Source organism: Ahaetulla prasina, chromosome 4 (assembly GCF_028640845.1).
Source record: "Ahaetulla prasina isolate Xishuangbanna chromosome 4, ASM2864084v1, whole genome shotgun sequence".
Lineage (NCBI taxonomy): Eukaryota > Metazoa > Chordata > Lepidosauria > Squamata > Colubridae > Ahaetulla > Ahaetulla prasina.
Genome location: NC_080542.1, coordinates 144,724,821 through 144,749,548, shown reverse-complemented (window position 1 = coordinate 144,749,548; position 24,728 = coordinate 144,724,821). Strand labels below are relative to the sequence as shown.

Genomic DNA, 24,728 nt, shown 5'->3' with positions numbered 1-24,728 from the left:
TCTCTTTCTGATTAGAATGGCTATTTTGTTTGGTTTTCTGGCTGTATGCATCTATTTTTATCAATGGCATGCTGGAAATTCAATTGGGGCGAGGCAAAGAAAGCTGGTTTCACTAGCCAAGTTTTAAAGTGAAAGGGGGGATGGTGACACCCCCCCCCAAATAGGACGTATTTCAAACTTTTAGAAACTTTAATCTCGATTGTTCCCTGGAAGCTGCCAGGCTGTTGATCAGAGTCAAAATTGGAGAGTAGATATGTCAACTGAACATGCTAAATCATGGTTAACTAACCCATAGCTAACTAAATTAAGTGGATTCACATAATATATTCAACCAAACAAGATGTATTTGTTCAAATGAATAAGCAGCCACTTTTTTATTGCAGGGGAAGTCAGTGATGTTTCTTCAGAAAGTGAAGAAACTTTTTTTCATTTAAAAATGAATTTATTTATTAAACATTTGAAAGAAATAGCACAAATAACTCAGGAAGGAAGGAAGGAAAAAGTAAAAAGAGAGAAAGAGAAAGAAGAAAAAGAGAAAAAGAAAGAAGAAAAAAGGAAAGAGAAAGGAAGGAAGAGAAAAAAAGAGGGGGAAGAGAGAAAGAAAAGAAAGAAAAGAGAAAAAAGAGAAAACAAACAAAAAAAGAATAATACACAGTTTCTCCAACTTGGCAGCTTTAAGTGTGGACTTCCACTCCCAGAATTCCTTGTGCTGGTTGGAGAATTCTGGGAGTTAGTCCACAGATCTTATAGTTGCCAAATTAATTAAACATGAAACAAATATCAATAAATACACAGGGAATTACAATTGTCATGACATATATTTCAACCATTCACGGTAGGGAACTAAGTTCACCGAATCATTTCTTTTTAAATAGAAATCTCTACCATTAAAAAGCTTAATGGTGTTAACCAGTGGTGAAATCCAATTTTTTTTACTACCGGTTCTGTGGGCGTGGCTTGGTAGGCGTGGCAGGGGAAGGATACTCTCCATTCCCCTCCCATTCCTGGGGGAAGAATATTGCAAAATCTCCATTCCCTCCCCACTCTGGGGCCAGCCAGAGGTGGTATTTGCAATTCTCCGAACTGCTCAAAATTTCCGCTACCGGTTCTCCAGAACCTATCAGAACCTGCTGAATTTCACCCTTGGTGTTAACTCTTTATTTTTATTTCAGCGCAAGGAATCAGGGGAAGACCCCCCCCTCAAAAAACAAACAAACCAGTTTCTAAATAAGACTTAGATGGCCAAGCCTTAAGTTTTCTTCTATCCGGAGAAGAGAGCTGCGCTTGCAATCTTGTTTTTCCTGCGGAATGTTGCGCTTGAACACGCGTCTATCCGCGGCCCGCCCTGCAATCTTTAAATACTTTTTGCCAACTTGTGAAGAGTTAGGATAGTTACAAAACAGCAGGGTGGGGATCGCGATTTTCCCCCCCCCTTCTCCCTCTGGCTTTTTTCGAGATGGGATTGCGAAGCCAGCTGGAGAGGGCGGCCCTTCAGTTCACACACACAGGGAGAGAGAAGCGCGCACGGACGAAACAAACACGCCCAGCTGGCTGTCTCCCCAAAGCGTTTTTCTCTCTCCCGATCCCAGGCGCTGCTTAGAGAAAGCTGCAAATGACTTCGGAGTCGCCGGACAAGGCAGCCGTTCTCTTCCACCCTTTCTCTGCAGGGAGTGGCCGAAAGACCAGCAGTCCGGGGAAACCTGAACAGCTCAACGCCTCTTCCACGTTTGGGACGCCGTTGTGGTATCTCTTGCACGCCGACCGACTATGGAACTCAGCAGCTCATCATCTTCGGCCTACAACGGTGAGTGGGGGGTGGGTTTCCGCCATGGTTCGGGGACGGAGGAGGGGGCTGGTGGGATGCCTGCGATGCCTGCGTCTTCGGACAAAGCTGATGCAAACTCTGGATGCGGATTGGCGTCTGTCTCGGTCTGCTGGGGGAAGGAGAGAAGTGGCTGCAAAGAAGCGCGATCCTCGCTCAGCAAGGTAGCTTCTTATACCGGCAATATGAAGGAAACTTTGGGCATAAGGAGGTGGGATGGGAAGGGATCTATTTCGATGCTGTGTTTTTCTAGATCCCCGAAAATCTTTTCTTTTCTTCTTTTCTCTCTTTGTCTTCCCCTCTTTCTTCCTTCCTTCCTTCCTTCCTTCCTTCCTTTCCTTTCCTTTTCTTTTCTTTCTCTTCTCTTTCTCTTTTCTTTCTCTCTTTCTCTTACTTTTTCTCTCTCTTTTCTTTTCTCTCTCTTTCTTCCTTTTCTTTTCTCTCTCTCTCTCTGTCATTCTCTTTTCTTTCTTTTCTTCTCTTTCTCTTCTCTCTTTCTCATTCTTTTCTTTCTTTCTTTCTCTTATTTTCTCTCTTTTTCTCTTTTTATTTCTTTTCTTCTTTCTTTCTCTCTTTCTCTTTCCTTTTCCTTTTCTTTTTTCTCTCTTTTCCCCTTCTTCCATCCATCCATCCATCCATCCCTTTTTCTTTTTCTCTCCCCTTCCCTTTCCCACTGGGTCCTTCCTTCCTTCCTTCCCTGTTTTACCAGTCACTTTTTATCTTTTAAGTTATCTTTATATAACCTTTTAAAGAGTTTCATTGTGTTGCAAAGCAAAGCTAAGTTCAGCCCCACATTTTCAACTTTGCAGAGCACTTTTGAGAGGGGATGGGACCAATTGGTCCACTAGCTTTATTTGAAATGAAAAGTAGAACTGAGTGTTAGAGATTGGTGTTTCTCTAGTTCAAAAGGCCTGTGAGCTCTAGTTTTCTAGTTCAGGTAGTCCTCAACTTACAACAGTTCATTTAGTAATCATTCAAAGTTACCAAGATACTGAAAAAAGTGACCTATTGCCATTTTTCATAGTGATTTATTTATTTATTTATTTATTAATCGTATTTGTATACCGCCCTATCTCCCGAAGGACTCAGGGCGGTTAACAGGCAAATAAAAACACATAAATACAGAGTAAAATAACAATTAAAAAACTTATTCTAAAAAGCCGAATGTTTAAAACAATATAAAAAAATAAAACCCATTTAAAACCAATAAATTTAAAATCTAATCCAGTCCTGCGCAGATGAATAAGTGCGTTTTAAGCTTGCGACGGAAGGTTCGGAGGCCCGGAAGTTGACGGAGTCCTGGGGGGAGTTCGTTCCAGAGGGTGGGAGCCCCCACAGAGAAGGCTCTTCCCCTGGGTGTCGCCAGACGGCACTGCCTAGCTGACGGCACCCTGAGGAGTCCCTCTCTATGAGAGCGCACGGGTCGGTGAGAGGTATTCGGTAGCAGTAGGCGGTCCCGTAAATAACCCGGCCCTAAGCCATGGAGCGCTTTAAAGGTGGTTACCAAGACCTTGAAGTGCACCCGGAAGGCCACAGGTAGCCAGTGCAGTCTGCGCAGGATAGGTGTCATGCCCTTGTAGCGTCCCCATGATCATGTAATCAAAATTCAGATGCTTGGCAGCCGGTTCATACTTAAACCATTGCTGTGCAAAAGGTGATCCCAGGGTCCCAAGATCATGTGGTCACCTTTTGCAAGCTTCTGATAAGCAAAGTCAATGTGGAAGCCAGATTCACTTAACTGAGTTTTTAACTTATCAACGGCAGGGATTCACTTAATAACTGTGTCAAGAAAAGTCATAAACAGGAGCAAAATTCATTTAACAAATGTCTCACTTAGAAACAGAAAAGTTGGGTTCAATTGTGGTCGTAAGTCAAGAATTACCTGTAATGTTACTGGCCAGAATTGGGAGAAAAAAACCTAGATAAATCTTTGTACAGCAAAGGACTTAAGAGGAAGTGGATTTAAGTAATAGGCCTTCTTTTTTATAATCTTACTGAAGCTTTTAATAAACACAGTAAAACTTGTAAACCAAACTTGAAGAAAAAAAAAATAGTTAAGGTACAGAAAAAAAGACCAAAGAAATAAGGAAGGAGCTTCCATCTTTCATCACGTCAACCATAAGTCCTCTAGTTATGACTGTAATGGAGCCTGCCCATCATAATCATAACTCTTGACAGTCATAAAACAGGTCAGCCATGTTACTGACCAGATTTTAAAGTCATTTTTATGGCAGTCGTTAAGTGACTCACTTCAGTCATTAAATCTGTGTCCTTTAAGCAATGATTAGATGAACCAACTGAAAGTAAATGTTGATTTTTAGCAAAACTGCCATAAAGTATAGTCACTTGATTATGGGACACTGCAGATGGTTGTAAATGTGGCCTGGTTGTTTATTGGCTTAAGTGCAGTCATGTGACCATGACAGGAAGGGATTTCAAATTTGGGTGATAAGTATTTATTTATTTATTTATTTATTTGAATTTATATCCCGCTCTTCTCCGAAGACTCAGGGCGGCTTACAATGTGTTAAGCAATAGTCTTCATTCTATTTGTATATTTATATACAAAGTCAATTTATTGCCCCCAACAATCTGGGTCCTCATTTTACCTACCTTATAAAGGATGGAAGGCTGAGTCAACCTTGGGCCTGGTGGGACTTGAACCTGCAGTAATTGCAGGCAGCTGTTGTTAATAACAGACTGTTTAGCAGTCTGCGCCACTCAAGGACCACTCAAGTAGCCCTCCCAGGTAGGTCCCATCAGAATTCAGAATGGTCAAATAAGTCAAAGTCTGGAGTGGTGCAGTGGCCTAGAGATGGAGCTCTCGCCTCACTGTCAGGAGGCTGTGAGTTCGATCCTAGCTAGAGGCAAACATTTCTTTCTCTGGGCACACTGAGAATATATCTGCTGAACAAAACTCCACATTGGTGACAGGAAGGGCATCCGGCCATTAAAACACTTTGCTAGTTCCATTCAGTTGCCCAGACTCCAACCCTGCAAGGGATTATGGGATCGTTAAAAGAAGATGATGATATGTACCAGAAGGGAGTGGGCTTCAGATGGCTGATGCCAGAGGGATTGATGATTTTCCGGGAGGGCATTACGAAAAAAATTAGTACAATTGCGGAGGCTGCGGCCTACGTGGAGGAACACAAAGCCCTCCTGGATTTAGATGACCCAGGAATTGAAGAAGGGGAGGTTATAGACCATGGGGCGGAGGCGGCTGCCGCACTAAGCCCTGAGTTCAGGCTGAACCCAGAGTTCTGAGATCCAAAACTAGGAAGTGACAAAGATATTTGGTATTGTGTTGGTTTTCCTTATTCTCTTTCGTATGATATTCTGATTATTCTTGACCCTTCCTTATTGTGTATGTAAGATTGAAACTTAGCTACTTCGTATCACCTGCTTGCCATATGGCTGTTGTATGTGTTTAAAATTTTGAGTAAAATTCTTATCATGTATAAGAAAAATGAAAATTTACCATACCTGATATGTATTTGTATAAATTTTTTTTTGACCAATAAAAACTTTTTATAAAAAAAAAAAAAAAAAAAAAGAAGATGATGATATAAATCAAAGATTACCTCTATTCCAATTTGTTGATCTCAATAGGTTAACAGAATATCAGAAGGGATCTTGGAGAAGGGATCTTGGAAGAAACTTTGGAGGTCTTCTAGTCCAACCCCTTCTTAAAAACATCCAATGATGGAGAATCCACAACTTCTGGAGGCAAGTTGTTCCACTGGTTAATTGTTTTCACTGGCAGGAAATTTCTCCTTACTTCCAGGTTGCTTCTCTCCTTGATTAGTTTCCATCCATTGCTGCTTGTCCTGCCTTCAGGTGTTTTGGCAAATACTGTAGGTCGACTCCCTTTCATTTTTGACATATTTGTGGGCTTCAACTCCCAGAATTCCCCACCGGAATGTCAGATAGTATACCTAAGCACTTCCAAAACCAGTGGCTCTTGTCATGTACTGCTGCCTGGTGGTTAATATATATAAAAATCCCACGCAGTATATAAGCAGTCCTTGATTTGAGAGTCCAATCTGGGTCGGTTGGCAGGACCAGAGGTTTTGTCTTCCAAATTTTCGGATTCGTGCTAGAGCCCATCTTCAAGGAACTTCTCTCTGGCAGAATGTGTGCGGTTCTCTGTGTGGTGTTTATTATATGTGGTTGGGTTTTTTAGGCGTTAAATTGGAAAGCCACTTACAACAGGCGCTATAAATACCACACAGAGAACAGTACACTGCGGGAGTGAAGTTCCCTCTGGATGGGCTCCAGCACGGGTCCAAAAGTTTGGAAGACAAAATCCCTCATCTTGCGGACTGAACCAGATTGGATCCGGCAACATTATCCTGGGACACAGGATCAGTGGTGGGTTCCAAATTTTTTTACTACCAGTTCTATGGGTATGGCTTGGTGGGAGTGGCTTGGTGGGAGTGGCAGGGGAAGGATTCTGTAAAATCTCTATTCCCTCCACAATCCAGGGGAAGGTTACTGCAAAATCCCCATTTCCTCCCGATCAGCTGGAAATTGGGAGACAAGAGAATAGATGGGGGTGGGGCTAGTCAGAATTTTTACTACAAGTTCTCCAAACTACTCCAAATTTCCGCTACTGGTTCTCCAGTAGCGCTACTGGTCAGAACCTGCTGAAACCCACCTCTGCACAGGGTATATTTACACCTGCCTTCATTCGTAACCAAAATTGAGCCCAAAATTTCTGTTGCCAAGCAAAACAGTCGTTAAGTGACTTTGCTCCTATTTTATGACCTCTCATGCCGCAGTTCAGTGTTTCTCAACTGTGGCAGTTTTAAGATGGGTGGACTTCCAACTCCCAGCAAAGCTGACTGAGGAATTCTGGGAATTGAAGTCCACCCATCTTAAAGTTGCCATGGTTGAGAAACATTGCCCTAGTTATTAAGTCGGTCGCTGCAGTTGCCAAGTTAGTTACGTGACTTCCTTTTTAGGGCCCTGTAAAGGATCCTTTAATTTGGTTTTAAAAAAAAAGAATAGCTGTAATTTGCATGTTGCAATTCTTGTACTCCTAGAGATGCCCCTTGCATCTCAATGAGTGTTGTTGAAGTGCTCTCTTGTAAGATTTCTGCTTGGAAAAATATCCTTTATGCAGCTGCTAAAAAGCTAGACTATAACACTTTTGTGCCCCTGTGCTATCTTGTTTGTCTACTTTAAAGTCTGCCCTGTCATCCATCCATCCATCTATCCATCCATCCATCCATCTATCCATCTATCTATCTATCTATCTATCTATCTATCTATCTATCTATCTATCTATCCATCCATCCATCCATCCATCCATCCATCCATCCATCCATCATCATCATCTCCCTCCATCTGTCTCCCTCCCTCCCTCCCTTCCTCCCTCCCTCCCTCCCTCCCTCTACCTACCTACCTACCAGAGGTGGGTTTCAGGAGGTTCTGACCAGTTCTGAAGAACCAGTAGCGGAAATTTTGAGTAGTTCGGAGAACCGTTAGTAAAAATTCTGACTGGCCCCACCCCCATCTATTCTCTGCCTCCCGAGTCCCAGCTGATCGGGAGGAAATGGGGATTTTGCAGTAACCTTCCCCTGCCATGCCCACCAAGCCATGCCACACTCACTAAACTGGTAGTAAAAATTTTTTGAACCCCACCATTGCTACCTACCTACTTACGGAGTCCTAGTGGACGATCACTTAAATATGAGTCAGAAAAGTGTGGCAGCAGCCAAAAATGCTAATACAAGCCTTGGTTGTATAAACAGAGGCATAGAATCAAAATCAAATGAAATATTAATACCGTTTTATAAGGCCTTGGTAAGGCCACACTTGGAATACCGCATCCAGTTTTGGTCGCCACACTACAAAAAATGTTGAGACTCTGGAAAGAGTGCAGTGAACAGCAATAAAGATGAAAGCTAAAACATATGAAGAACAGTTGCTGGAATTGGGTATGCCTGGTTTAATGAAAAGAAGGAGGAGGGGTGACATAACAGCAGTATTGCAATATTTGAGGGACTGCCACAAAGAATAGGGGGTCAACCTATTCTCCAAAGTACCTGAAGGCAGGACAAGAAACAATGGATGGAAACTAACCAAGGAGAGAAGCAACCTGGAATTAAGGAGAAACTTCCTAACGGTGAGAATAATTAACCAATTAACCAGTAAAACAGCTTGTCTTCTGAAGTTGTGGGAGTTTTTAAGAAGAGACTAGACAGTCTCTTGTTTCAAATTGTACAGGGTCTTCTGCTTGAACGGAGGGGTTGGACTAGAAGACCTCCAGGGTCCCTTCTAGCTCTATTCTGATTGAATCTACCTATTTCGTATGCCTATTCAATTCCACCAAATCTTATAAAACACAATCACTCCTTAGCAGAACCCGAAAAAACTCTGTTTTTAGGAATTAGACTGAATCGGTGCTAGATAGCATTCCTGATGCAGGAAGATCTGCATTTCAAGAGAAAAAAAATCACGGACACCTGCTTCTCCTTTATCTCCCACCCCCCCCAGTTTTATTATGGAGGGGCAAAGGAATGAGCAGACCTAAATGTAATTCCACCGTGAAATTTTGTGCAGTGAAACATGCATGGGGCATAGTCCACTTTGTCTTTGTTTACCCTGTGTCTCGAAATAAATAAGCTGACCTAACTACTATCTTAATTTGATGGGCTCTTTTGTCGCTCCCAGGAGTGAGATCAAGGGTGGGTCCCACTCACATTTACTACCGGTTTGCAGCGGGAGCGCGAGCATGCACTTGCTTCATTCGTGCGTGCTGCTTCTTTTTTTTTTAATTTTTTTTTATTTTATATACAAACATACATTTAAAACATCAACAATTCCTTCCATGTGATGTCTCGGTGTTTTCTTCTTGGCGCCATTATTTTGCTGTTGTTCCTTTCTTCACTTCAATTTAAATTATTATTACCATTTTTCCACAAATGCATTTTTAACATTTTCTTACATAATCATCCATTACTTATCTATACCTTACTTCTAACCAATAGTAAAATTGATCCCATATCTTAAAATATTCTGAATCCTCTCTTTCTTTAATCATCAAAGTTAAATCTGTTCATTTTTGCGAAATCTTAAATTTTTCTAATAGTTTCTCCTTCCAGGGGTATTTTCTCTGCTTTCCAATTTTGCACAAAAACAATTCTTGCTGCTGTAATTACATGTATAATCAGATAAATATTATCTGTACTAATTTTCTCTGGTAGGTTCCCCAGTAAAAACAACTGCGGTTTTAGATCAATATGTTGTTGGGTTATTTCTTTTATCCAACCTTTTATTTTCTCCCAATAGTTTTTGGCTTCTTGCTTCATTCGTGCGCACGCGCTTCGGTGCATGCGCAGGTCATCCATGATGATGTCGCAGTGGTGGGTGGAGGCTCTCACTGGTTTTATTACTGGTTCCATGGAACCGGACTGAGCCGGGAGCAACCCACCGTGTGAGATCCTTCCCCCCCCCCTCAACATCGTTTTTTCCAAATCCACTTTCCACCCCATAGGTTGTGCTGTCCCGTTCACTCACACGTAACGGTGGCTTAGTGGGTTTATTAAAATTCCCTTCACCAAAATCCCAGAACTGTCCCAATTTAAGTCCAGCCAAAAGCAGGACAATGCTCGTCCACAGAGCAACGGCTGTAGAGTCCACAAGGCACTTGAAAGTTTCCCAAACAAGACAAACCCACCAGGCGAAATTAAATCCAGAACACAAGAAGGTTCACAAGGAGTGATCTAAAGTCAAGGCATGGGGTCAACTCCAAAACGAGGCAGAGATCACGACAAGCAGGAAACACACAGCTAGGAAATGAACACATTGTTTTTCCCTTCGTCTCCATCTGTCTGCTGTGCTACATAGCCAGCTTCTGGCACAGCCCATCAAGAGGGACCAGGCTGCCTCCTCATGAGTGATCGGGCTGACCTACTCTGCTCCTGCCTTTTCTCTGCCCTACCGTGTTCTTGGATGGGTTGCAGAAGGTAGTTCCTCTTCCTCATCACTGACCGGTTGCAGCTGCGTGCTTTCCCCACCTGAAGCCTCAGGGCTGTCTTGCTGCAGCTGTGCTTCAGCCAAATTCCTCTCAGCTGGCTCCTCGTAACCATTGACCAACTCCCCTCCAAACGTGCCCAGGAATGGTTCACTCTCCTCCGAACTGACATCTGGAGAAGGATCTGCGGAAGTTGGCAAACGGGCCATTTCTGGCATGTGGGGGACCTCCAGGGGTGGCGGGTGGGGAAGACTATTTCCGCCCTCCCCAGACTCCTGGGGAGGCTGTGGACAGCAAAAAACAGGCCTTCTGGTTCAACCGGAGGTTAGCAAACGGGCCATTTTTGGCCTCTGGAGGACCTCCGGGTAGGTGGGGAAGGCCATTTTTGACACCACCACCCCTGACTCCTAGAAAGGCTCTGGAGCCAGGTGAGAGAGAAAAATGGGCCTACCGGGCCATTTGGTGCCAGGAGTGGGGGGAGGTGCGCGCGCATGCACAGGACACATAGAATTATGGGTGTGGGCACCTGTGTGCATGCCCCCCTCCCCCCTCCTGACACACAATGGCAAAAAGGTTAGCCATCACTGCCATAGGTGCTGGTAAGGAGAGATTTGAAGCTGCACCCTTTATATATGCATTAAAAATGTGAAGACGATCCCACAACATATAACAGAGCTGTCAAAGTCGATGTCATTCAGGGCCGCATCAGGGTTGTGTTTGACCTGGGGGGGGGCTAGGATGGGCGTAGCCAAAGTGGGTGTGGCCAGCTTGACGTCACTCGTGTCGGGGGCACCTGTGATGGCCGAACCGCTCTGCCAACGAAAACAGGCTCCCGAGCTCCGTTTCTGGCTGCGACGGCCTCCTGCAATCTTCTGCAGGAGATAACTCCCATTATAGTGATTCAATTTAACAACCATGGCAAAACAAGGCTGTAAAATGGGGCACGACACATTTATCAATTTCTGTTTAGCAATTGTGGTCATAAGTCAAGGATGACCTGTTCTCAATTTTTTCCCTTACTTTAACTCCCCCCCCCCAAATTGTTATACTGAACAAATAGTCCTTAACTTACTACAGTTGGTTTACTGGCTGTTCAAAGTTACAACAGCACTGAAAAACTTACTTATAACTGGTTTTCAGACTTACAACCGTTGCAGCATCCCCATGGTTGTGTAATCAAAATTCAAACACTTGGCAACTGGTTCACATTTACGACGCTTGCAGTGTCCTGGAGTCATGTGATCCACTTTTGCAACCTTCTGACAAGCAAAGTCAATGGAGTAGCCAGATTCACTTAACGACTGTGTTACTAACCCAACACTTGAAGTGCTTCACTTAAGAACCTTGGCTGGAAAAGTCATAGAATTCGTTTAACAAATGTCTCACTTAGCAGCAGGTATTTTGGGCTTAATTGTGACCATAAATTGAGGACTACCTGTATAATAGAATCATGCTCATTCACTAATAACTCTTCAGTTCTTCTTGCATCTAGTTGCAAATTTTTATTTAATAGAAAAAAATCTCCTTGCATGTACATGTAAAAAAAAAATTAACCACTTTTCAGGAATATGAAGACATTTATTTCACCCTCCCTGATTCAGGGTCTACTAGTGCTACTCACTAGTTCACTATTTTGATCCATTTTTGAAAAAAACAAAAAATAAGTTTCAGTAGGCTATGGCAACGGAATCGATCAGTTTTTGAGTGACAGTGAAATTTAAGGATCAAACTATTACTGCTGCTTTTTTCCCATGGAACAAAAATAATTTAAGGATCAGTACTGCTCCAAGATCACCGCAGAGGAGGACTGCAGCCAAAAATTAAAAGACGCATGCTCCTGGGGAGGAAAGCTATGGCAAATCTAGACAGCGTACTAAAAAGCAGAGACATCACCCTGCCAACAAAAGTGCGTATAGTCAAGGCTCTGGTTTTCCCAGTTGCAATGGATGGCTGTGAAAGTTGGGCCGTAAGGAAGGCTGAGCACCAAAGAATTGAGGCCTTTGAACTCTGGTGCTGGAGAAGACTCCTGTGAGTCCCTTGGACTGTAAGGCGAACAAACAAGTCAGTCCTAGAGGAGATCAACCCTGACTGCTCTTTAGAAGGCCAGATCCTGAAGATGAAACTCAAATACTTTGGCTACCTAATGAGAAGGAAGGACTCCCTGGAGAAGAGCCTAATGCTGGGAAAGATTGAGGGCAAAAGAAAAAGGAGACGGCAGAGAACGAGGTGGCTGGATGGAGTCACTGAAGCAGTCGGCGTGAGATTAAATGGACTCCAGAGGATGGTAGAGGACAGGAAGGCCTGGAAGAATGTTGTCCATGGAGTCGTGATGGGTCAGACACGATTTCGCAACTAACAACAACAACTGCTTTTTTTCCCCTTTTCATTCCTCTCTCACTCAAAAAATCGGGTCAAAGAAAGGGGTACCTCGATGTACAACCATCATGATATACAGTGGAAACACTGCGCTAAGTTGTAGTCCCAAGTCCCACTCAACAACAGTTCGCTTAGTGATCATTCAGAGTTACAACGGCACTGAAAAAAGTGATGTATGATCGTTTTTCATACTTACGACCATTGCAACATCCCCGTGGTCACATGATTTACATTCAGATGCTTGACAACCGACTCATATTTTATGATGGTTGCGGGGGACCACGCGATCCCCTTTGGCGACCCTTTGACAAGCAAAGTCAATGAGGAAATGGGATTAACTCAACAACCCACGTTACTAATTCAACAACTGCAGTGATTCAGTTTTAACAAACGGGGCAACAAAAGTAGCAAAACCCACTTAACAAATTTCTCACTTAGCAACTTAAATTTTGGGCTCAATTGTGGTCGTAGGTTGAGGACTACCTATATATTGTTTAGTAAAACCATTGCCAATGATCCTTTCGGCAGTTCCACAAGGTGGAACCTGCCGTTTATAATTCTAAGGGCATGTAAATCACTTCTGCCTATTGGAGATTGTGATATTACCTTTTTTTTTTCACTTGGAGGAAGTATTTCTTTCACAACAATGACTCTGCACAAGATAAGACCACTGGTGGGAAACTGCAGATAAAGGACAACAAAGAATGTTCTTTCTGCGCCAACTCAGGAAGCCCAAACTGCCCAAGGAGCTGCTGATTCAGTTCTACAGAGGAATTATTGAGTCTGTCATTTGCACCTCTATAATGGTCTGATTTGGTTCTGCAACCTAACAAGAAAGACACAGACTTCAGAGGATAATTAGAACTGCAGAAAAAATAATTGCTACCAACCTGCCTTCCATTGAGGACCTGTATACTGCACAAATCAAGAAGAGGCCCGTGAAAATATTTACAGACCCCTCACATCCAGGACGTAAAGTGTTTCAACTTCTACCCTCAAAACGACGCTATAGAGCACTGCACACCAGAACAACTAGACACAAGAACAGTTTTTCCCGAAGGCCATCACTCTGCTAAACAAATAATTCCATCAACACTGTCAAACTATTTACTAAGTCTGCACTACTATTAATCTTCTCATCGTTCCCATCACCAATCTCTTTCCATTTATGACTGTATGACTATAACTTGTTGCTGGCAATCCTTATGATTTATATTGATATATTGACCATCAATTGTGTTGTAAATGTTGTACCTTGATGAACGTATCTTTTCTTTTATGTACACTGAGAGCATATGCACCAAGACAAATTCCTTGTGTGTCCAATCACACTTGGCCAATAAAAATTCTATTCAATTCTATTCTATTCAATTCTATTGACCATCATTTGTGTTGTAAATGTTGTACCTTGATGAACGCATCTTTTCTTTTATGTACACTGAGAGCATATCCACCAAGACAAATTCCTTGTGTGTCCAATCACACTTGGCCAATAAAAAATTCTATTCTAAAAGTCGCAAAACCCACTTAACAAATTTCTCACTTAGCAACTTAAATTTTGGGCTCAATTGTGGTTGTAGGTTGAGGATAACCTATATATTGTTTAGTAAAACCATTGCCAATGATCCTTTCGGCAGTTCCACAAGGTGGAGCAAGCCGTTTATAATTCTAAAGGCGTGTAAATCACTTCTGCCTATTGGAGATTGTGATATTACCTTTTTTTTTTTTTTACTTGGAGGAAGTATTTCTTTCACAACAATGACTCTGCGCAAGATAAGACCACTGGTGGGAAACTGCAGATAAAGTTAGCAGAGACAGGAAAATAAAACTGCCAGCCCTCCTTCTGATTCTGAGTTGAACTGGATAGAAGTGAAAAATAATTACAGGTAGTCCTTGACTTACAACAGTTCACTTAGTGACCGTTCAAAGTTACAGCAACACTGAAAAAAGTGTCTTTAGGGCCATTTTTCACACTTACGACCATTGCAACATCCCCGTGGTCACATGATTTACATTCAGATGCTTGACAACCGACTCATATTTTATGATGGTTGCGGGGGACCACGCGATCCCCTTTGGCGACCCTTTGACAAGCAAAGTCAATGAGGAAATGGGATTAACTCAACAACCCACGTTACTAATTCAACAACTGCAGTGATTCAGTTTTAACAAACGGGGCAACAAAAGTAGCAAAACCCACTTAACAAATTTCTCACTTAGCAACTTAAATTTTGGGCTCAATTGTGGTCGTAGGTTGAGGACTACCTATATATTGTTTAGTAAAACCATTGCCAATGATCCTTTCGGCAGTTCCACAAGGTGGAACCTGCCGTTTATAATTCTAAGGGCATGTAAATCACTTCTGCCTATTGGAGATTGTGATATTACCTTTTTTTTTTCACTTGGAGGAAGTATTTCTTTCACAACAATGACTCTGCACAAGATAAGACCACTGGTGGGAAACTGCAGATAAAGGACAACAAAGAATGTTCTTTCTGCGCCAACTCAGGAAGCCCAAACTGCCCAAGGAGCTGCTGATTCAGTTCTACAGAGGAATTATTGAGTCTGTCATTTGCACCTCTATAATGGTCTGATTTGGTTCTGCAACCTAACAAGAAAGACACAGACTTCAGAGGATAATTAGAACTGCAGAAAAAATAATTGCTACCAACCTGCCTTCCATTGAGGACCTGTATACTGCACGAATCAAGAAGAGGCCCGTGAAAATATTTACAGACCCCTCACATCCAGGACGTAAAGTGTTTCAACTCCTACCCTCAAAACGACGCTATAGAGCACTGCACATCAGAAGAACTAGACACAAGAACAGTTTTTCCCGAAGGCCATCACTCTGCTAAACAAATAATTCCATCAACACTGTCAAACTATTTACTAAGTCTGCACTACTATTAATCTTCTCATCGTTCCCATCACCAATCTCTTTCCATTTATGACTGTATGACTATAACTTGTTGCTGGCAATCCTTATGATTTATATTGATATATTGACCATCAATTGTGTTGTAAATGTTGTACCTTGATGAACGTATCTTTTCTTTTATGTACACTGAGAGCATATGCACCAAGACAAATTCCTTGTGTGTCCAATCACACTTGGCCAATAAAAATTCTATTCAATTCTATTCTATTCAATTCTATTGACCATCATTTGTGTTGTAAATGTTGTACCTTGATGAACGCATCTTTTCTTTTATGTACACTGAGAGCATATCCACCAAGACAAATTCCTTGTGTGTCCAATCACACTTGGCCAATAAAAAATTCTATTCTAAAAGTCGCAAAACCCACTTAACAAATTTCTCACTTAGCAACTTAAATTTTGGGCTCAATTGTGGTTGTAGGTTGAGGATAACCTATATATTGTTTAGTAAAACCATTGCCAATGATCCTTTCGGCAGTTCCACAAGGTGGAGCAAGCCGTTTATAATTCTAAAGGCGTGTAAATCACTTCTGCCTATTGGGGATTGTGATATTACTTTTTTTTTTTTTTTTTTACTTGGAGGAAGTATTTCTTTCACAACAATGACTCTGCGCAAGATAAGACCACTGGTGGGAAACTGCAGATAAAGTTAGCAGAGACAGGAAAATAAAATTGCCAGCCCTCCTTCTGATTCTGAGTTGAACTGGATAGAAGTGAAAAATAATTACAGGTAGTCCTTGACTTACAACAGTTCACTTAGTGACCGTTCAAAGTTACAGCAACACTGAAAAAAGTGTCTTTAGGGCCATTTTTCACACTTATGACTGTTACGACTGCATTCCCCATGATCATGTGATCAAAATTCAGATGCTTGGCAACTGATTCATTCTTACAACGTTGCTGTGTCCCAAGGTCATGTTTCGCAGCCTCTTGAGAAGCAGAAACAACGGGGAAGCCAGATTCACTTAACAACCGTGCTACTAACTTATCAATTGTGGTGATTCCCTTAACAACTGTGGTAAGAGAGGTTGTAAAATGGGCAAAATTCACTTAACAAATGTCTCGCTTAACAACAGAAATGTTGAACTCAATTGTGGTTGTAAGTGGAAGACTACGTGTACCAGCAGGGGTCCTCGACTTGCAACAGTTTATTTAGTGACCGTTCAAAGTTACAACGGCACTGAAAAATGTTACTTACGGTCATTTTTTTCAAACTTACGACCGTCACAGCATCCCTGTAGTCATGTGATCAAAATTTGGATGCTCGGCAGCTGATTCATATTTATGACATTTGCAGTGTCCTTGAGTTATGCGATTCCCCTTTGGCAACCTTCTGACAAGCAAAGTCAATGGGGAAGCTTGATTCACTTAACAACCATGTTAACTCTCTTAACAACTGCAGTGATTCACTTAACAAAGGTGTCAAGAAAGGTCATAAAATGTGGCTCACTTAACAAATATTTCACTTAGCAGCAACAATTTTGGGCACAATTGTGGTCTTAAGTCAAGGACTACCTATATTCATGCCATATGCCGGTAGGTTTATCCTTCCAATAGTATAATATACTATTGCCCAGATTCTGCATTCTCTAAATTTTGTGCACTGGTACCTTAGTATTCATTTTTAATTATGGCAGTTTCAGGAGGTACAAATAATCAAACATTTTTTCCCCGTAAGGAATAAGGTAAGGAACCGACTGACACTGACAAGTTCTTGTTCATCGAGTACCAAACAAAATTTTTCCATCATTAATGCATTGAGTACTAAATTTGATGGGTTTCAAGGTAGTTTCAAAGAGAATTAACACCTTTCTTTTAAGCAAGCTGAAATAATTTTATTGTATTCTTTGCTTTGGATAAAATTATTCCAGACAATTTTATTACCACTCTTTTTTTTTTTGCCTCTTTTTATAGGTCAAGAGACTGAATTTGTCATTTTGGTTTAGATTATTTCCTTCAATATTTGTCTTGATAATTATTTAATTTTGCGAATTAAATATTTTTTTTTTTAAAAAAAACTCAAATGCAAACAATATCGCTGGAAAGGATTTGTAGGAATCCAAAATGAAGAGAAAAAAACCCCTTTGTAAAACGTTTCGTCTGCGAATGATTACAGATGGTTTTCAACTTACAACAGTTCATTTAGTGACCGCTTGAAGTTACAACGGCACTGAAAAAAGTGACATGACTGTTTTTCGCCCTTACAACTGTTGTAGCATCCCTGTAGTTATGTGATTAAAATTCATGTGCTTTGCAATAGACTCATCTTTATGACTGTCGCCGTGTTCCAGGGTCACCTGATCCACTTTTGCGATCTTCTGATAAGCAAAGTCAATGGGGAAGCAAGATTCACTTAACAATCATGTTGCTAACTTAACACCTGCAGTGATTCAGTTAAAAACTGTGGCAAGAGAACTTATAAAATGGGGCAAAACTGTTAACAAATGTTTCGCTTAGCAACAGAAATTTTGGGCTCAATTGTGGTCGTACATTGAGGACTTCCTGTAGTCCTTGATTTATAAGCATTTGTTTAGTGGCCGCTTGGTTAAAATGGCACTGGGGCGAAAAAGACTTATGACCAGCCTTGCACTTATGACTGTTTCAGCAAGCCCACACAGTCATGTGACCAAAATGCAAGTGCTTGATAAATGGCATGTAATTATGATAGATGCAGTTTCCCAGGATCATGTGATTGCTATAGATAGTCCTCAACTTAAGACCACAGCTGAGTCCAGAATTTACTTTGCTAAGTGAGAAATTTTGTTAAGTGAGTCTTGTCCCATTGTACGAATTTTCTTGCCACTTCTTTTAACTTAACAACTGTAGTGATTCACTTAATAACTGTGACAAGAAAGTACATAAAATGCGGGGAAAAGAAATGTCTCACTTAGCAACATACATTTTGGGCTCAATTGTGGTCATAAGTGAAGTGAATAACCTGAAAATCCAACCGCCCTGTCTTCAGAAGGGCGACAACCCTTCAGAAGCTGACAAACTCTTTAAACAGAAAAATAAATAGATAATAAATAAATATGGAATACAGTATTTGATTGTGTCATATCCAACCAAAACTTCATTTGAAAATAAAAATACCAAGCTTTACTTCTGTTTCTTAGCCAAAATTTTTCGCTACCAAAAGTGAACACGTCTCACCTCCTACAGTTTATAAACAGCCTTAATTAATCATTTCATACTTTAATAACATGATAGCAGCAGTAAAGATGATTAAGGGACTGAAGGCTAAAACAGATGAAGAACGTTTGCAGGAATTGGGCAGGTCTATTCTAATGAGTGTAGGACTAGGGGTGACATGATAGCAGTCTTCCAATATTTGAGGGGCTACCACAAAGAAGAGGGGCTCCACCTATTCTCCAAAGCACCTGAAGGCAAGATAAGATGCAACAGATGGAAACTAATCAAGGAGAGAAGCAACCTAGAACTAAGGAGAAATTTCAGTGAGAACGATTAATCAGTGGAACAGCTTTCCTTCAGAAGTTGCGAATGCTCCAACACGGGAGGTTTTTCAAAAGAGATTGCCATTTGTCTGAAATGGGGTTTCCTACTTGAGGAGAGAATTGGACTAGAAGATCTCCAAGGTCCCTTTCAACTCTGTTATTCTTTCCACATACTAAGTAACTTAGTATGGTAAGTACAGTACTTGCAAACATAGTGGCTAGAGCTGGATAAATACAGCATGGTGATCCAAAAATCAGAACAGGGATGCACTCACCCAACTTTAGATTTGGTGTAAATTGTGACCTCTTAATTTTAAAAGAGAGGAAATGATTGACTAGGCATCATAGATCAGTCTTTCTCAGGTTTGGCAATATTAAAACGGGAGGACTTCAATTTCCAGAGACTCTGGGAATCGAAGAACACCCATCCTAAAGTTACCAAGCTAGAATAACACTGCCATAGATTCTTTCTAACATGCGGGATGAATCATTTCACTGATTTTCCAGAAGTTACTCATCTGAAGACGAGTTCCTCAAGGATGTAGGCTAGCATGAATAAAGATGACAGGATAATAAGCTAGGTAGCATTTTTCCCCCTCGCATCACTGGACCATATGACAATCGTTCAACGTGGATTATCATGAGAAAGAATGTGACATGTCATCTACCAATACAGTATTACAAGGAAGACTGAATCACAGGCCAACAATGAGTTAATCTTGTCTTCTGGAGAATCAGAATTCCTAGAATTTTTGAGCAGTTGTGCAGGTAGTCCTTGACTTACGACCACAATGAATCCCAACATTTCTGCTGTTAAGCAAGGCAGTTGCTAAGTGAGTTTTGACCCATTTTTCGATCTTTCTTGCACCACTGTTAAGTGAATCACTGCAATTGTTAATAGAAAAGTTGTTAAGTAAATCTGGCTTTTCCTTTGGCTTGCTTTGTAAGATGGTCGCAAAAATTGATCAGATGACCCTGTCTGCAACCGTCATAAATATGAGCCAGGTACCCAGAGTCTGAATTTTGATCCTATGACCATGGCAATGCTGCAACGGTCGTAAGGGTGAAAAACAGTCATTTTTCAGTGCTGTTGTAACCTTGGTCACTAAATGAATGATTGTAAGTTGAGGATGCTGTTGCAACCTTGTCAACTAAATGGATGGTTGTAAATTGAGGATTACCTCAATTTAAGGTACTGTACTGTTCAAGTACAGCCACCAAACTTCCAGTTGGGGAAAAGGGTCTGTTCTGCAGAATTTGGAATTCAAAACTTGCAATAGGTTTAAAGTTCACAGCAATGTTTTTCAACCTTGGCAACTTAAGATATTGCAAATATAGCAGTATTCCAATATTTAAGGGGCTGTTACTGAGAAGAGGAGTGTAAACTTATTCTCCGAAGCACCTGAAGACAAGGCAAGGAGCAACAGATGGAAACTAATCCAGGAGAGATGCAACCTAGAACTAAGGAGAAATTTCCTGATAGTCAGAACAATTTACCAATGGAATGACTTGCCTCCAGAAGTTGTAGGTGCTCCATCACTGGAGGTTTTTAAGAAGAGACTGGACAACCACTTATTTAAAATTATATAGGACCTCCTGTTTAAAAAGGAAGTTGGACTGGAAGACCTCCGAGGTCCTTTCCAACTTTGTTATTCTATTAAAGATGGGTGGATTTCAACTCCCAGAATCCCCCAGTCAGCCAGACCGTGTGATGTCTATGACTTCAATTTCTTTTAGGAATGAGTTGCAGGTGTATAAGCTTGCAACATGGTAGTGCTGATAATCTCCTAATTGTTTTAATTGTTGTCCCTACAAAGGTTCTTCCTATCAATTCTGATTCTTGGAAACTGTGCAAGACAAGTCTGTGTAGTTATCTTGGCAACATGTTTGGAAGCGTTGGCCAAAACTACCACCTGGGATTCTTCTATACTTCCCAGTCCAGAGTTGAATGCGGTGGGGTGGGAACTGATCCAAACTCACCTGGATGTTTTCGTACACATGACACAACTTAAATGTCAGCCTCCACTCCAATCTTCATATAGTTTTGAATGATTATATCAGTAGATAGAATGTAAAATGTTTATTTCTGTATTATAAACTGTTAAGGAAATGAGATGTATCATGCCTCTGTCCAGGGTGAGGGAAAGGAGCCTATGATGTGTGTCGGCTGACATAACAGGGGGGAGGGATGATTAACTACTGAGTGTTATCAGCGCGCGCTTTTCTAACCGACACTTCATTCCTAAGTTGACTGACATCCAGAGACCTGTGGAAGAAGATTACCACGAGGGGCCGTGAAGGAGTTGGCATTGGACCAGACCAGCCTGACCTCCTGGAGGAGGAGGGACAATTGGGGGGATATGATATGTTAGCCATATTTTGTCTCAGTTCCAGCTTTGCTTGGCTGCTATCAAGACTGTAAAAGTAAAAGTACTTGTTTTCATTCCAAATGAAGTCAAGGTGAATTCTTTCCTATTTATAGTCGGAGGTAGCCTGACATTAAGCTGGAACTCACATCATGTCTACCAACCAGGATTGCAATCGCAATACCGAGGGGGGAGAAAACCCAAATGTGATGGAAGGCCTGCTGCCGGCTGAGCTGGGGGAGGCGTCCGGAGGAATTTCTGCTGACACTTTCGACCCTGAGCTGGAAGATTGCAGAGCTCGGTGGGCAGAGCAACTAAAACTGGAAGAGGAAGGGTGGAAACCAAGCACCGAAAAGCTTCCCTCTGGAGTAACTAAAAGGAAAAAGAAAAAAGGAAAAGAAAAACTTTCGGAAACAGAACAAGAGATAAGGGACAAGCTCCAGTTGGAGGAAGCCTTACGTCTGTTCCGTGAAGTGAAAGTGAGGCAAGCAGCTCGCCAAAGGTATGAATCCCCTATTCGGTCCTCCAGGTGGGAGGGAGAAGAGGAGGAAGAGAATACAAAGGGGCCAGCTAAGGGTGACTTCCAGGGTGGTGAGATTTCTGAAGAGCCAGGGCTGGAAACTCTCTCCCCAGAGGAGGCTGAATTGGATGAGGGCCGGGCGCCACCTGCTGACCAAGCAAGGCCACGAGGGGAAGGAAAAAGCCAAAATTCCCCCATATCAGAGAAATTTGATGGAAATCGAAGGAGTTGGGACTGTTCCTGGCAAAGTGAATGACCACATGATAGACTGGGGAAGATTATTGGTCACAGGCAGCACAAGTGAGAGCTGTGACTCATAATTTGACCGGAAGAGCAGCTGCGTGGTATGTGTCGTTACATACAAACCACTCCCCCTTACTGCAAAACTACGAGCATTTTATGACTGCACTGAGGAGGAGGTTTGAGGACCCCCTGGCAGAGCAAAAGGCCAAAGGTCGGATGAAAACCATCAGGCAAGGGAGGAGGCCGGTGGCTGATTATAACCAGGAGTTCAGTGATTTAGTTCCCTTGATGAGAGGGTGGTCGGAGGTGACCCTTGTAGACATTTTCAAAGATGGTCTGAATGGAGATCTCTATGAACTGTGTCGAGCACGAGCCTCTCCAACTACGCTGTATGGCTGGTACACCCTGGCAGCAGAGATGGAAATCGAGTTAGTGAAGGACCGCGGCAGAAGACAGCGCATTGGAGGCCATCCTTGGCCGTTTTCCAGAAGGAACTTATAGGGACGTCCCTAGATTGGAGGGAGGAAGACCACGTTCGTCTGCGTGCTACAGATGTGGAAAAGAAGGCCACCGAGCAGCCGACTGTAGGGTTAAGTTGATGCCAAGCGCGACCTCTGGTGGTGAAATGGAACCAGTGAAGCCAGCGACTAAGGCGCGTAAACCAGCAAAAGTGGGGGAGGCCGTTGCCAAGAAGGGCACGCCCATCAAGGAGGAGGGCGAAGTGTCGACCGATACTGACAATACAGTGGGGGAGGGCGTTGCCAAGAAGGGCACGCCCATCAAGGAGGATGGCGAAGTGTCGACCGATACTGATGACAGCAAAACCACGTCAGAGTCCGATGAAGACCTTCTGGTGAGTTGGGCGCGGGGCCCTTTGGACATTCCAGTTAATCTACACGTACACGTAAGATATGTTAGCACATTTAGCGAAGGGAAAATTCTTCACCAAACTGGACCTGCGAGAAGCCTACTACAGAGTTCGTATAAAAGAGGGGGATGAATGGAAACTCACATCTTCCAGCTTCTAATCCTGAGCCTTAAACCACCACATCAAATGACCCCATCTAACAACCGTCATAAATATGAGCCAGTTACCCAGAGTCTGAATTTCGGTCGCGTGACCATGGCAATGTTGCAATGGTCGTAAAGGTGAAAAACAGTCGTAAGTCACATTTTTAGTGCTGTTGTAACCTTGATCACGAAATTAATGGTTGTAAGTTGAGGATTACCTGTAATGACCTTTTCTTGCTACATTTGTTAAATAAATCACTGCAATCATTAAGTTAGTGACGTGGTTGTTAAGTGAATCTGGCTTCCACGTTGAGTTTGCAGAAGATAGCAAAAGTTGTTCACATGACCCCAGACACTGCAACCGTCATAAATATGAAGCAGTTGTCAAGCATCTGAGTTTTGGTCATGCAACCACGGGGTGGTGCAGTGGTTGTTAGTGTGAAAAACGGTCATCGGCCACTTTTTCAGTGTCATTGAAATTTCAAGCGGTCACTAAATGAACAGTTGTAAGTCGGGGACTACCTGTATTATGTTATTGAAATGAATTAAAACTAAGGTAACAAATCAGATCTGCTTCTCCAAAGAAATAATTTTGTTCTCTGTTTTGTACTGGTTTCTAAAGGCAGAAACCTTTAAACATGGCTCTTTAATCCAGATTTATGGCATTTGTGTCCCTAGTCATTGGATTTCAGCGTCTGCAGAAAATTGATAGGGCGGCTTCTTGTAATTGTGGAATGTGGGCAACACACAAAAATGGGATACATTCTGTTTTTCGCTTAGCAGAGTTAAAAATGCAAACATGAGTTTCGTCATCCATCACATAGTTGGGAAAATCCTGACCTCATTCGAGTGGGTAGAGCACGTCTAACCTCCCATTCAGACCTTAGCATTCTCCAGTATTAAATATGCCACCTTTCCAGGCCCTCAAATTTGCAATCACTGATTTAGGGGTACAGAGGAGGGATAGATGGTGTATTAGTTGACATATGTAATTCTAGAGCAGTGTTTCTCTTGGCCATTTTAAAATGGGTGGGCTTCAACTTCCAGAATTCCCAGACTGCGCAGAAGTCCTGCTCTAAGTCTCCAGCCTGCTAAAAAGTCCATCCATGCTGGCTGAGGAATTCTGGGAGTTGAAGTCCACCGATGCTGCCTAGGGAATTCTGGGAACTGAAGTCCACTTATGCTGGCTGGGGAATTCTGGAAGTTAAAGTCCAGCCATGCTGATTTGGGAATTCTGGAAGTTGAAATCTACTGATCCTGCCTAGGGAATTCTAGGAATTGAAGTCCACCCACCTTAAAGTGGCCAAAGCTGAGAAACATTGCAAGAATTACAGATCTGTATCTCCATTGATCACGAAATCTACCAGCCAATTAACCCTCATATTAAGGTTTCTGTTCTCAACTGCCATTAAATCTACCCCCTTCTGATTATATGTTGCATTTTATGGTTATCTACATAGCCTCATTAATTTTCTATTCTGTTCTTTAACTTTTCTTAATCCTACCTTTCTGACAAGGTTGTCATGAGAAAATTAGAAGAAAGGGAGCTATATTGCTAGGGGACTACTACCGATATTAAGAAAACAGTGACAGGATCCCAAAGTATATATTTAGAAAAGCTAATAATCTCTTGATTGGCAAACTCTGTTTACTGGCTGCATCACTGCCAATGACCATTAGAGCATCTTTTTACATGAAGTCAAAAGAATCATCAAACTAAACGTACCACTAATAATCCCCAAAACCAGGAAAAACAAATTACCCATAACCATAAAGAAGCTTCAGTCAAAAAAAACCCCACTTCTTTGGCTGCATAGCTAACTTCAAAAGTTGCTACAAATCCTTAAGCTGGCAGATAAAGGCAGAATGCATCAATTATCATAGCAAACAAGAGGAAAACCTACTACGCGCAAAATCCACCTGGGCCTTCTATAATTTTGTAAGCAATAAACTTAAAGACTCAAGATCCATCCCCCCACTAAAAGAGCCAAATGGGAAAGACTGTAATGA

At 42.0% G+C, this 24,728-nt stretch overlaps 1 protein-coding gene across 1 annotated transcript in view; it reads left to right on the top strand.

Annotated features, from left to right (window-relative positions):
* The first annotated feature begins 1,481 nt into the window (after positions 1 to 1,481).
* The window catches only part of PLCD1 (phospholipase C delta 1), a 99,610-nt gene continuing 76,363 nt past the window's right edge, over positions 1,482 to 24,728 (top strand). The window contains exon 1 of the mRNA XM_058183287.1: positions 1,482 to 1,804. Within this exon, the coding sequence (XP_058039270.1) occupies positions 1,768 to 1,804 (37 nt within the window). The 5' untranslated portion in view covers positions 1,482 to 1,767. The remainder of the gene's footprint in view (positions 1,805 to 24,728) is intronic.